At 37.2% G+C, this 15410-nt stretch overlaps 2 protein-coding genes across 2 annotated transcripts; both read right to left on the bottom strand.

The window, feature by feature from the left end:
• Positions 1-324: 324 nt before the first annotated feature.
• On the bottom strand, positions 325-2732 carry LOC140752410 (uncharacterized). The gene is made up of 3 exons (XM_073086696.1): positions 2615-2732; positions 2499-2541; positions 325-1390 (listed from the first exon to the last, which is right to left on the bottom strand). The coding sequence occupies exons 1-3, from the start codon at positions 2627-2629 to the stop codon at positions 510-512; spliced, it is 939 nt and encodes a 312-aa protein (XP_072942797.1). The 5' UTR covers positions 2630-2732; the 3' UTR covers positions 325-509.
• Positions 2733-10648: 7916 nt separating this feature from the next.
• LOC140752086 (uncharacterized) lies at positions 10649-12907 on the bottom strand. The gene is made up of 5 exons (XM_073086239.1): positions 12883-12907; positions 12418-12625; positions 11869-11999; positions 11381-11502; positions 10649-10798 (listed from the first exon to the last, which is right to left on the bottom strand). Exons 2-5 carry the CDS (start codon positions 12581-12583, stop codon positions 10744-10746), a joined length of 474 nt encoding a protein of 157 aa, XP_072942340.1. The 5' UTR covers positions 12584-12625; positions 12883-12907; the 3' UTR covers positions 10649-10743.
• Positions 12908-15410: the final 2503 nt, after the last annotated feature.

Here is a 15410-nt window from a genome sequence, read left to right as displayed (position 1 = left end):
CCGGTAACGACTTCGGGAATACTGCAATTATTGCAAATTACGTATTGAATTATTCATTAATAACAAATATCCTCCTATTCACGAATAAAGTACCTAAAATAATTTTAAATAAGAAACGACGCAGAGCTTCCCCTGACCCTCGCTATCGCCTGAGGTTGGCTGTTATATCAGCCTACCTTATTTATATGTGTGTTCAAACTCTAATGCTAATTAAAATCTACCACGTTACAATTTTAATATAGTGTTACATAAATAAGATAGAATTACTTAAATAACTCAACACAATAATAATAATTAAGCATAGAGGATAATAACAAATAATAATTATAGTCTTAAGGATGCCCTTATATTTATTGATCTATAAAAATTACATATTTACACGAACTGTTCATTGTTGATAAAATCATCTGCCGCTAACCATTTCTGCGAAAAGTGACGAAATGGATGTAGAAAAGTATTTTTTCTATTTATGACATCGTGGTTGATCACTGATTGATGAATAGTTCAAATTAATGGTGGCCCTTGCCGTAGCCGTATCCGCCGTAACCGTATCCGCCGTAGCCGTAGCCGCCGCCGTAGAGGCCGCCGTAGAGGCCGCCGCCGCCGACAGCCACCGGCACCGCGGCTACCGCACCGCCGCCAAGCAGACCTCCTCCGCCGAGCAGCAGGGCACCCTCCTGTGCGTTCCTAGCGACTGAATCGGCTACGGCTTGCGCTTGCGCCGCGCTAGCGGAGACGGCCGCGGCCTGCGCGCGCGCCGCGTTGGCGATGCGCGCCGCCTCTACAGCACGCGCGTTGGCGATGGCGGCGGCCTGCACGCGCGCAGCGTATGCTACACGTTCAGCCTCCGCGGCGCGGGCTACCTCCGCCGCGCTGCCGGCCGCCGCGCGCCTCGCTGCCTCCGCCGCACGAGCGTTCTCCCAGGCGGCAGCCTGCGCACGCTGGATGTTGGCGACGCGCGCGGCGTCCAGGGCCTGAGCATTCTGGATGGCGTTGGCCTGGCCGGCTCTAGCGGTGACCTCGGCCACACGCGCTCCTTGGATGGCAGCGGCGGCAGAGTTTGCGATTTGAGCGGCATGTACGGCTTGAGCGTTTTGGATAGCGGACAGTTGAGCGGCTCCGGCGGCACCGGCGCTGTTGAGGCCTGCGCTGTTTCCGATAACGGGTCCAGCTGCGACGACGGCACCTCCGAGACCACCACCGAGACCACCTCCGATGAGACCTACGCCGGCACCGCCGAGGCCAGCGCCCCCGATGCCGTATCCGCCGTATCCGCCATATCCGCCGTAACCACCGTAACCACCGTGTCCAATTGCTACGGGCGCTATCACTGGACCCCACCCTGATTGTTCAGCTCGGGAATCTTTTTCAGAAGAGACTTTTTCCACGCCTAAAAACAAATATAAAATTTAAGTCACAGAAGAAACATCACATCATAACAACCTGGCCTAATTTAAAAATACATAAAAAATAACTACTTCTCGCAAATGTCAATTTATCACACACTTTTAACCAGAACATACCAACCCTTCACTTCTAATATGGGAACTGTGATACGGAAATCGTTTCGGCAAATATAAACCCTCAAGGATCTGATTTACCTTAGAACCTATTTCTTATCGTGGTAAGGGAGATATTCCTACTTATTCAACGTGTTCCAATACTTCACAAGGGTCTGTTGCCAACCTTACGAGGGAAACCTCGTAGATGGGAATCTGATATTATCGGGCGTTGATTAAAGATGTCCATGGGCGGCAGTAGCCACTTACCATCAGGTGAACTTCATGCTCATCTGTTATTTAAAAAAAAACTGTTTAATTAAAGATTGATTTGAATCACAAATACATAACGCCTAATAAAATGACAGCAGCAAGAAATAGGTTACGTAATTATGGAAACCACGTAATCAGGCGCTATTTTTTGGCGGTTTGAGTAAAATATTTGCAATAAAATAAAAATAATACTAGTAATTAAAGCCATCTTTCTGCCTACTTAATATAACTACGTTAGACGGTAAGTAGCCACTGGAACCCATATCTGTGCAGTTAACTATAATCCTACCTGAAGTCGGGCTCAGTTGCTTTAGTACCTACCTCTAAGGACTAAATTAGAACGCCTCAAGCACGTAAGCCTCTTTTACCACACCATTCAATACAGGACAAAGCGATTACACTTCTGTCACAAAACAGAAACTTGTGTAGCGGTGTTGCCTTCGGAGACGAACCACAAAGGTTCCTACTACCTTTATAAATGAATAAGACGGGTTTGAGCCACGATCCACCAAAATAACCAAGTGTGAAATTTTAGACTTCTTATTCACAGAACATGGATCATTATGCAGAACCTCTCTAGAACGTTTTTCATCAACTTTAAATAACGGGATTAGTTTTTAATAATACCTCAAAACTTGAAAATGCCTAGACTCTAACTGTAAAGGACTTTCGCTAAACTATATTTTAATTTTACTATCGGTTACTAATTCAGAACTAAGCACTAACCATCTCCTAGTACTTCATACGCCACCGCGATGACGAAGAGAATCTGCAACAATATAACACTTTAGCATAAATCGTTTAGGAACTAAATAAATTTTAACACAAGAACGGTGGCTTACCGTAAGCCGCGACATTATTGATATTTCGCTACGATGCACCACACAATCAAACCACTTACTAAGTATAATGCGTAACAAAAATTGCCTGCACTTTTATACTGCACCGAAAATTATTAACATCGAATTAACAATGCTAAACAGGCGGCCGATGCCGCCCTATTTGAATATAATTATCTGGTTCAGTAAAAATCAAATGGGCAAACAAACGCACGCGCGATTTGTACCAATAACCGATTTTTTTTTTCTAAACTCATCTAGGATTCCCTTTGTGGTGCTACGAACACACAGAAAGACATACAAACATAGAACTATGACAGAAGTCTAAATTTTCTGTTATAATTTAAGTTAATCGGAAATCGAATGGAATCCTTTGCTTGTCTGTTGTGATGACTGTTAACACGGTCCGTCAAACAACATAAGAATATCTGATCCATCATGAATGATGTTCAATGTCTTCGTGTTTGATTGCGAGGATATCACCGCCACACCTTTACTTGTAACCTTGCGTTACTGTATTCTAGTTTAAAGGCTGTATTACCGTATCTACAAATATTTTCTAATTTCGTCTAAAAGTTGGCAACGCATTTGTGATTCATAAGAAGTAGTTCTATTTCAATTTTGTAACATTTCCATGTTAATTCTACACGACATGCCACATTCAATGCCACACGACATTAGTACCAGTCGTAGTAGCAAACCCCATGTTAAAATTTTGGAAATTAGGCCTATAACTAAGTAGTAGTATTAAGAATAGAGACAAACCTAAAAGAACCTTCAAGACCCCATAGGTTTTGGTAGGTACAAAATTTTGATGCGCGCACGACTTTTAGTTTTATAATAAGTATACAAGTAAGATGATGTCAGTCACAGACGTGTAGCTATCCCTGAAGACTAAGCAACGGCTCGGATGATTATATCTCCACACCTTACAAATCGGAACACAGTAGCGTTTACCGCTGTTATTGGGCAGAGATGTGGCGGTGGCGCATCCGTATCTAACCGCAGAACTCTACCATCAAAAATTTTAACGAAAATCAGATAAACTACAGTCATAGTTTCCATTGCATCAAAACCAAACAACATTCAATGTCGGATGTGAGTACTGAATGTTTTTCTGTTATTGCAGCCTTCCGTAGGAAAGACGAAAAGCCAGGACGTTACGCGTCAAACCATTAACCGTTCGAGAATCGATTAACATAATAATTATTGTTACCAACATGCTAATGCGAGTCTACGAAGTAAAAATTGCTTAAATTCCTCCAACAATTAGGCCGATAAACAAACAATCAAATTAATTAATCGTTCGTATTTATTGCTTTGTTTCGGCTTTCCACATCAATACTGCTTTCCACTAGAAAAACGCGGTTCGAAACCGAAGACGTATTTAAAAACTCCTATAAATTTTATAATATGTTTATTTCCGTTTAAGTTTATTTAAGTGTCTTAATTATATAACAGTAATCATTCTAATGTTTTACTGCTGAGCACGGGGTTTCTCCTCATATCATCATCATCATCATCATCAACCCATTACTGTCCCACTGCTGGGCACGGGTCTCCTCTCAGAATGAGAAGGATTAGGCCATAGTCCACCGCGCTGGCCAAGTGCGTATTGGTAGACTTCACATACCTTTAAGATTTTTAAGTATGCAGGTTTCCTCACGATGTTTTCCTTCACCGTTTAAGCAAGTGATAATTAATTTTTAATACGCACATAAATTTGAAAATCAGAGGTGCGTGCCTGGGATTTGAACCTCGGACCTCGGTAGTATAGTGGTTAGTATCCGCGCCTGTCCTCCTCATATATTGTGAGTTAATACTCAAATAGTGTTGGGGTAATTAATGATTATAGTGAATCAAAATCTGAGAAAATTTTGGAATATAGTTCACGTGCGTGCGTTACCGCGTTTTGAAAAACGTGCGGAAAGCGCTATAATCAGTGTTAAAAAGAAAAGAGTAACAAATCCATCTACAATAGTTTTTTTATCAAGAAAATATAGAAAAAAAATCTTATAAGGTTAATCGATTTACAATTAATTTTCATTATAAGAAGAGAGGTCTTATAAGCTCCTTATACGTGCGGCGATTAAGTTTTAGTTTTAAGCAAGTTATACTGTAACGCTTTGTTGGCAAGGAACCAAAACAAGGAAGGAAAATAATATAAAGTTGTAGAACCCTTAGAGGCACCACCGCCCCGCTTTTTCCTTAGAACATCAGTGTTGAGCGCTGTTTGTTCTGGTTTGACGCATGTCATAAGGGAGAAATACTTGTCCGAGGCGATCTAATGTAGCGATATGCCGCCGTGAGATCCCGGCGTTGTAGAATAGCGATGTAAAAATATAGCGATATGTCATGTGGCCGACCTCAGGTAAAAATCTAATCTCATTTGGGGTTGATAACAGATGTCCACGGGCAGAAGTAGCCAATTACCATCAGTTGGTCTGCATGCACATTGCACATTGTTTCTTCTAGATCATAAAAGAACCGTTTCACGTATGCGTAAGAGCCACGCATAACAATAACAACATTGGTAGCTTAATTTTCATGGATCTCGTTTTGCTGTGACGCAACCGACCAGCCCGTTCCGACCACACTGACCATGTAGCCGCTGAAAAACTGCGTGTCAAGCCGTTGAGCTCAATACACACTTGTGTGATTAAGTATTTGACCAAGTGCAAGTGGAACTCGCACACGAGGGTTCCCTACCAATTATTTTTTATTTTGTGTATTATTAGTATTTGTTAATTTAGATATTACGGCAGCTATAGATACGATAATAGTTAGTACCAAACATACAGAAAAATAAAATTGACTTCTTGTATGGGGTTCCCCTTTTTGTTTTTAATATTTGTTGTTCTAGCCCTCGGTAAAAATTTCATGTGTATCTACTCATGAGATAGAGCCCTATGAGAGACAGGCGGATAGTAATAATAAAAAGGTTCCAATTTTATCTTTTCAGTAAAGAACCCTGAAAACTGTAAGCTGAAGGCAAAAAACTGGTCATTTTATACATTGCATGTCATTGCTATTCGCAAATTAAATAGCATTGAGCGAATCGACGAAATCGATTTACAAAATGTTTGCATACCTATAATTTAATGCTCAGTGTATTAGTGTTAAATATGAATCAATTTTGATTTATGGAATTTTCATGTTGATAAGATTATAACTCAGTTATATAACGTAATATTTTATTTCATTACAGAAAAAATACCCAAAGAATACCATAGTATAGAACCTCCTTTTCCAAAAGCAGTAAAATGCTTACACAATGTAAATTATTATCACAGACTTTTGCGGTTATGATGCAGTGTAAAAAGACTACAAACTATGGACATTTGGACATATTAATCAACTCACGAATGTGTATCTAAAGTATCAACAATTAATGGAAAGCCGTTAAATTCTAGATGTGGCATTTATTTCAGTCTAGTCTTCGAGAGAACCAATTCTCGTGTGTCAAAATAAAAGCCAGACGCTATATTTTCACACACATTTCTGGTCCAGACTTCTATGAGTTGCCATGTGTATCTTTTTTACACATGGAACACCCTTCAAACAAGAATATGGCAGTGTTCAACAGTAATAAAATAAGACAAAAACTGGGCTAGGTAAAAAACTGGCGAAGTAGTATGATACTGAAGTAACGAACAAGCATGCAGGCCACCTAAAGGTAAATGGCTAATGTCATCCACGGACATCAGTAATCAACCCCATATAAGATTAGATTCCAACTTGAGGCTGGCCACAGTTGCTTTGCTTCCCCTGAGGACTAAATTAGAACGCCTTAGATAAGTGTGTGTCCTACCCTTCTAAGCGTGTTAAGCAGCGTTTCACTAAAGTTATTAAGCTGAAGAAGGTGTGGCGGTAATTCCTCCGGGTCGAACCACAAAGTGTTTACACCGGCTACAGACTCACGCCGAGAACCCTCGAGAACATCCCAGAAGCGTGAATGTGATAGCTTTCGTGCCTTCTTGTTCTCACGCTCGCCTGTTCTCCGATCGGTGTCGGTATTTTTGCCCGCTTCTCGCTTTCTCGGGCGCGAAAAGAGAACGGCATCACATTCTTCTTCGGTCTGAGTGTGACCATGACATTGTATGTTGTTGTGTAGGCAGAGCCGCTGCACTGTCGAGAATGGGAACGAGAAAGTCTCATGAGTATATATATATATATGTCTTCTTGATTCTCGCGAAATATCTCGAAGAGACTTCTCGCATGAGTCTGTAACCGGCTTTACGATACCGTATCAACGGCAACAAAGTAAATTCGATGCGTGCAAACTAATTGCACAATACGTAATTTATTCATCTTTAAAATGCGCCAAAACAAATTGTTACTGTAACCAATTTTTAACCAGTTTTTTTTTAATAGTATCGATATAATAAAAAATGTGTTACGAAAATACTTAGCTAAACCAGTCGCAGTTCTTATTTCGCGATCCTCGATATTAGTAAAAACATAACTTAACTATCAAAGCTGAAAAGCTGAAAGACTGTGAAAATACTTAAATACACCAGAGCCGGTCACGATACACAGCCTCATCCCTTCATATAAAATTATAGCTTAACCATCAAAACTTGGCAAGCTAAACAAATTAAAATAAAGTTATACTTTTGGTGGGCTTGACACACATTCATAGTTTAGCTAACACGCATATCTCCGGTAGTAAGGCACCCTTAGGCGAAATTGGAGTATACCTATTACTGCACTATAAAGATCTACATCTTTATGGTGTAAAGTGTGGTTAGGTAGACATTTTTTTATGAGAAAGAAATTTGAGGATAGCATTAAAAAGGAAAGAAGATCTAAGCATATATCATATCCGTAGAGCGTTGATTCGTAAGTTTTCCTTCTCTCTCATCTAACGTAAAACTGTTTAAAATCCATTCGATAAATTCGTAAGACTTCATGTAGTATTTCAACTAACTTCATAATTAACCACAATTCGCGATCACTTGAAGCTTATCTACCTTAAATGACTGACAAATGTTATTCGAACATGTAACACTATGCTCTCTCAAGCAGAAAATGTTCCACTAACACAGCAGTCAGTAAACCAACCAATGACATACGTGCGTGGTGGTCTGGTGGGGTATTAAGCTGATTATACACTATCCAACACGCGAAACGCCGTCACATAAAACTAATATATTGTTAATCAAATCGATATCCGTTGTACGTACGTTATCATTATTATTAAAATGCATATAAAGGTATATAAGACTTTTCGTTATTCCCTTCAGTATATTTTGAGATGTTTATTTGTACTAATTTTAGAAATCAATATGATTTATAAACATAATCTAAATATATATAACTCAAAGGTGACTGACTGACATAGTGATCTATCAACGCACAGCCCAAACCACTGGACGGATCGGGCTGAAATTTGGCACGCAGGTAGATGTTATGACGTAGGCATCCGCTAAGAAAGTATTTTGATCAATTCTACCCCCAAGGGGATAAAATAGGGGATGAAAATATTACTTCATATTGCAAGCGAAGCCACGGGCAAAAGCTCGTAATTTATAAGAAAACCCTCATACAATACCATACGATATTCTCGAATACGAATAGGCAACAAGCCTAATAGGATAATGCATTGTAGACTTAACAAGTGGTAAATAATAAACCGCGTGGATTAAATTATCATCACATTTACACGAAGCCAGTATTACTAGATATAACTTATACAGACATGAACGTTTTGTAAACCAACAAATAAGTAGGTCAGCACCAAAAAAGCGTAACAACATTAAGTCAGTTTTTTAAATACATAAGGTAAAGTCACCTAAGTCCGAGGGGTTCTGAAATTGGCACCAAATTCCGCGGTATTCAGTAAAACAGCTTTTACTAATTATTTACGAAATCGTTTTTACTGAAAGTTATCTCATTTAGTAAATAATTTATCACTCTATTGTTACATACCCATCATAATAGCATTATGTGTATTGTTTTTAAAATAATCTCATAGTTTTGAACTAGTGACTAACTCGAACGTATGCTTCATACATTTTGGGCCTTTTGCACGTGAATGTCACGATTTCTCAAATAGTGATTATTTCGATAAATTTACATAAGTGTAACAGTATTTCGATGAAAACATTATATGGATTATATATGGAATCGAAAACAATTAAATATTGTGCTTATTTCTTAACAGATAAGGGTAAAAATAAGTTTAAATATGCAGCGGCATTAGGTGCCAAATATTTTAGGCTATCCCATAAACCGAGGTATACCACGGAATAGCAATTTCATAGACTTGTTTTTAATTTCAATTTTTGTAGTTGTTTTTATGAATAAGCACGTCTTGCTCCGGATTTGACTAATTTAATACTCAATTAATATTGAAATCATTTTCCGAGGTACTGAATTATACTGCATTACCTAATTATATAATACCAAAGATGACCTATCTATGTACTTTCCTAATTTTTTCTATGGGACAATTAAGGAGAGTAAATGAAATTCATCCAGATATCGATGTAATATTGAACAAGTATTGTATATTATTACATACATATTTCAATAAAGCATCTTTCTGCCTCTAAATTGTGTAAAAGGCTTTTATTATTTAATAATCGGAATTTGGAAACGTGATTTTTAGTTATGAAACGCTATTTCGATGTATATATGTCGGAATTAGGTTATATGGGCACATTAATCCGCGGCATAACGACAAAATACTATACAGGGTGTTTAAAGTTTTAAGCGGTTTTTAAGAAAGTTTCTATTGTTTGTATCAGTAATTCGCTTAATCCTAAATAATGAATAATTAACATTGTTATACGACTTTATTAGTTATTTAATTAAAAACTAGAACATTTTACGATGTTTTGATTCGATTAAATTACTCAAAACAAAATAATTCTACAAACCGCATATGATATTCCATATTATTATTATTTCTGGTGTATGATTATAAGCCCTAGTACTATGTACTTTATTACATTAAAGAGAATGTCCAAAATTTTATTGCAGATACACGAATTTACCGTGGTTTTAAACAAATTAACATGAAATCCATAAGTAAAATTAACCATTCAAGAAACTATATTGTAACAAAGTTTTATTTTGGCAGTTTCCCTTTATTCCTAACAAAGAATACTTTTCATAAAGCTACTCTTTAAATAATAAAAAAAAAAAAAAAAAAATTGAAACCTAAGTAAATAAATAATATTTATTTTTATACACCATGTATCAGTCGTTCTATCTCTTTCACTCCCTTATTTTGTATACTCGGAATTAGGAATCAAATACATCGGAATAAGGATTTTTACATCGGAATTAGGGTTTTCTGACTTGGTTCATATTTATTTTAAATACACATTTAAATTAATATTTTACCGTAAAAAGTCGAGTCTATTTCAAAAGAACACATACTAAAGCTTTTGATAAAATTATCTAATTCCTTTTTAAGCCGCAGTAAATGCTTAATATTTGACGCTCTTTCTAGTTTTGGTGAAAATACCGCGGAAATAGGTGACTTTACCTTACTTGATAAAGTATTTATACAAACATTTAAAAAGTAATTCGTGTTATTTGGCTTTCAGAGGGCATACCACCATCTTTTAAAACCATCATAATTCAGGAAACTTTTATTTCAATATTGCATCAACATTATTTTGTTTCGTACCACGACCTCCTCAAAACAGTAAAATATTCCGTCATACGCAGTTGAACAAACTTAAACCCTTATTGATTTTTCGCTTATCCATTGTATAAAACCAAATGATATTGTCATATTTTGCTTAAAAAGTTAAATTTCCTGCAGAAATAGAATGAATAATTTCGAGCGACCTAATACAACACTGCTAATTGTAATGTTATAAAAACAATCCTACTTTAACGAGGTCGTGGTACGAAATTCATTGTATGATTAAAATAATATTGTTTTAAGAGATGGTAGTAACCCCCCAGGGCTTTTATCAATAGGTATTTCAAATGAAACTTGTTTTCTTATGGAATTGGAATAATTAAAAATAAATACCAAAAGTCAATTTGTTCAGAAAAGGAATTCCGTCTGTTCACTTTATTTTTTATAATTCGCATACTTTTCTAGGTACTTAATTTTATTAAAACAAAGAGTATAAAGTACAATATATTTAAATTTAATACTGTATAAACTATTGCTCGACTACCTCTACGGGAACAGCAAATATCCATGGCGTAGATACAATTCTGAAACAAAAGTAAAGGCATATTAATACAAAAAAAAACTACTTATAATCAAGAAAGAAAAGTCGTATTGTTTCGCATCACAGATCACATACGTTGCCACTCCTGAGGACTAAGATTGCCTTAAGTTATAAGTAAGTCAGCATCCTCATCTCACCGAAACGCAAGAACTGCTTCATACTAGTAATAGTCCCCCGAATCATTTGGGTTCTACTAACCTAAAATCATTTTAAGTAACCCATCACTGTTCTAATACTGGGCAGATCGGCATCACCATAATTTCATGGAAAAACCTTTCATCTCCTATTTTACCTCATACGACATTCACAGTTTACCTCATACGACAGGCACAGGGAGATCTCCCGCCGGGATAGGTGATCATGCCCGGTGAGCGGCCGTGTTCCGACAGTATCAGTTCCAAGCTTGCATATATGCAATATGATGAGAAAACTTCAATAGCGTGATTCAGAATACTCGTGGCGCCATATCTTGACGAGTAGTGGGAAGTCACCACAACAGGAAGAAGATAGGTGTGGTATTCAACGTCACACTTCACTAATATTATAATAGTATAAAGTATATTACCGGTACACAACAGGCATTCTCTGTTGATCAGCTGTTGGTTCCCTTGCATTTAAAGTTTGCACTATTCCCGCTGAAGCACCCGAGATTATATCAAAAATAGTCGTAACTGATGGCAAAGAAACCTGAAAACAAAGAGAAAATATATTATTTCCTTACGAACTTAAGGCTTAACGAAGTATTCATAAAAAATCTTCGCTTTAGAGGTCTTAATGAGATGAGTTTCCATTGAATTCTTAACAATATACAAATATGATGATGCCTATCGAAACAAGAAAATTAATATTCACACATTATCTTTTTTCCACACACAAAACATAGAGGCGTTGTTGCCTCTGAATTCAAATTTTAAACGAAATCCTAATTTGACCATGTTGGGCTCTTTGCCAAATCAATCAATGTATTGACTCTATTACAAAGAGTTCCATCACTTTAAAATGACTTAGAGATATTTAGGTGTTATATGAAAGTATCTTACTAAATTAACTCACCCTGGTCTTACGTCCAATAGCCTCCGGGTCTGTCATTCGTGTAACAATATCATTAGCAGTTCTGAGACCTTTTCCTACTAGTGTTTTGATAAGGGGCAGTGCTGCTTTCTTCGCTTTTAATAACGCTTCACCTGGATTTTTAGGACAATATTAATAATAGTTTACGTACAATTTAAAGGAGATATATATTGTCTGAATTTGTTCAAACAAGATATAAACGAAACACAAAATCCATGTAAACCTGAAATAATGTAAATTACATATGTAACCCACTTAAGAAAGAGGAGCTTAGAAACGATTTCTACACTCACAGCTTCAAACTAGTTCCCTGTGTCGTTAGTGCCAGGAACACAAACGCGAATACACAAATACCAGACCTAGAACGGATTTCCATATTCATCATTTAGATGTCTGTCTGTCCAGAAATCGAATCCGGACCCCTTTGTGCATCAGACCAGTATAGTGACCGCTCTGCCACACAGATCGTCATATGGTAATACATAAAGATACTGCATTTCAGTACATAAATGTAATTACAAAAAATGTCACCTTTAAGAGCAGCAGCTTTTAACACGATATTCATTATAGCTTTCTTGACGACGAGCTTCGTGGCGCCCTTGGCAACGAGGCCCACGCCTGCGCCGATCGCGGCTCCCTTGATGCCACCTATAATAGCACCTTTAACTGCTCCTATAGCGGCTGCCTTGGCCACCATCCCACCCAGGGCTGGAGGTACCAAGCATGACAGACATGCGACCTAAGAGAAAATTAAAATTTTTGTTTTAAAATTTCATCACACAGTCAAATCGCGAACTTGTTATATTCCACTTATTTTTTATAAATCTCTCTGTACTATTTCGGTGGGATTTTTACTAAAAATGCAGATTTAGCAAAAGTAACGTTTTAACAGTTATATATTCATTGTTAGTGAATTTACATTCAATGGAAATTGTAGTATAGTAGGGTCACGTGTCAAACGGTAAATATTAAATACAAAATAGCATAGAATCTTACCAAAACAATAAATAACCTAAGTTCCATTTTGAAACTAACAAACTAAGTGACATAATGGTAGTCATTGATATTTATATAATCTTTGGAACAATTTGACTAAATTGCATAACGGACGATGTGGTCACAATTATATTATACTAATTATTCTGGACAAGTCTATTAATGACATGGAATGTGATTCTAATCGTTCATCAATATTTCCTTACATATCTGTTAATCAAACCAGTAAAATAAAAAAAATCTTTTAAACTATATTCTGGACTGATTTTTGTTACTCATTTGCAATATTTAGTGACATATTGAATTTGATATAAAATACTTTTCATCCATTAACCAGCCCGACGAAGGTCTTATACTGGGATTATACTATTACGTATTAAAAACATAGTATTTTGTTTGCGTAGGTACACAGATACCTAAAAGCATACAGTTGCTGTCCATTTTATAACCAACTGCCAACCTGAACCATACTCCAACACCTCTCCTGAGGTATTCCTCATAACAATGAGTACATATAATACTCGGAAGTAAGAACCCGTAAAACCCGATGATGCTTTGAAACTGATATATTTTAATACTTTTCTGAAGCATTCCAGTTAGTCCTCAGGGGTAGCGACGCATCTGTCTTCGACCTCAGGTAGGAATATCGAAACCTATCTGGGCTTGATTGCATAAGTCCATGGGCGGCAGTAACAACTTGCCATCAGGTGGACTGCATGCTCGGCTGCTACTACTTTATTATAAGAAATATATATTAAGTACCCGTGTATACTTATTAGGGACATTAATGTCGTCACAACATTGAGTTTTACGTCAGGTATTATCTTATCACAGGTTCGATTATAAAAAGTATAAATTTAGACCAAATTATGATTAAACTATGTAGATACCCAAAACCACATAAACTGGAAGTCAGTGACGCGAATGGTAATGAAGTGTAATAAAATATATTTAAGTATTATTAAGCATGGATATTACACATCTTAATGACAGATTCCGCGTATATACCGTTTGACGACTTTTTATTACTAAGTAGTTATAGGTAAATCCCCTTTTGCAAAATGATACTATTCGTGTTAATAAATAATATAGGTGTGTTTTAAGTAAATTCCTTTCGTGGCTAGACTCCAATAGACATCATCGCCACGCCTATTTCTGCCTCATAACACTAGTGTTAAGCGCTGCTGTGTTCTGGTAAAAAGGGCGTAGTAAGTGAGAGATAATTAGGTATACGAAGCGTACAACTTATCATCAAGGGCACCAGGGAATCTCAGGTAGGACCATTTATCGGGATTGATTATAGACGTCCACGGGCTTGTTTACTACTTCTATAACATGATATTTGGCCCAATGCGAGTCGAACTCGCACACAGAGGGTTCCGTACCACCAATTTTCAATTAGTTTTTATTTATAATATATGTATTATAGTATTTCGGCCATAGAAGTTAATGCATTGTGAAAAATTTTACTGTCTACCTGTAACTGTATAGAAAAAGCGAAAATCGCCTGAAAATAACGGTTTCTTATATGGCGACCCCTCATATTCAATTATTTTATTTTGAGTATTTATCGTTATCGTGGCCAACGTTATACTCAGTAAAAAAATCAAGTTTCCTTACATAAAACCCTATGACAGACAGGCGGATAGACCACGGAGTCTTAGTAATAGGTTTCTGTTTTTACACTTTGACTATGGAACCCTAGAAGCATTTTAATAAAAGGTGGTAGAACCCTTTGTGGTTCGACTCCCGCGGCACCACCGCTACACCTAACTCTGCCTAATAACAGCAGTGTTAGGCGCTGCTGTGTTCCGTTTTGAAGGGTCTGGTAAGGGAGACATAGTTTTCCGAGGCGTTCCAGCTTAGTCCTCAGGGGTAGCGGCGCATCTGTGGCCGACCTCAGGTAGGAATATCTAATCCTATCTGGGGTTGATTACAGATGTCCGTGGGCGGCAGTAGCCACTTACCATCAGGTGGACTGCATGCTCGTCAAAAAAATACTGTATAATAAGACTACACAATTCTTTAAACTCCCAGTGTGAGTCCAAACAATCACGCGTCTTCAGAATTATGTTAGTGTCACACTCACACCGTTGGAGTCGCACAATACACGCTAATTGTTCTGTTCCACATGAACCGCACAAAAATCTGTAGAGCGGACTTGCTATAATATTTTATTGTGTTTGAAGATACATTTTTAGCATTTTAGATAGATTTTGTCAAAACGTAAAAACTAATTTTAAGGGTACTGTAGTCAACATCAATTCTAATTAGGATTAGGGCCCTATCCTTGCGCACTAAGTTGGATATTACGTTCGCTTACGTAGTACGCCTTATATTACGTTCTCTGCCATTCAAACCAGTACCCAACATCTCTTAACACTACTGTTAAAAGATTTAAAAACGTTTAATAAATTGATAAGTTAGTCCAAATATAAAGAAACATATAATTTGATGAGTCAAACCATCAGACAAATTAGTTTCAACCTTTCATTATCCTCTAGTTGTAACCGTAACCAATACTTTGT

Source organism: Epargyreus clarus, unplaced genomic scaffold (genome assembly GCF_041222505.1).
Source record: "Epargyreus clarus isolate Ecla_fem2 unplaced genomic scaffold, WU_Ecla_fem_2.2 ptg000024l, whole genome shotgun sequence".
Classification (NCBI taxonomy): domain Eukaryota; kingdom Metazoa; phylum Arthropoda; class Insecta; order Lepidoptera; family Hesperiidae; genus Epargyreus; species Epargyreus clarus.
This window is presented reverse-complemented; position numbering and strand designations above follow the sequence as displayed.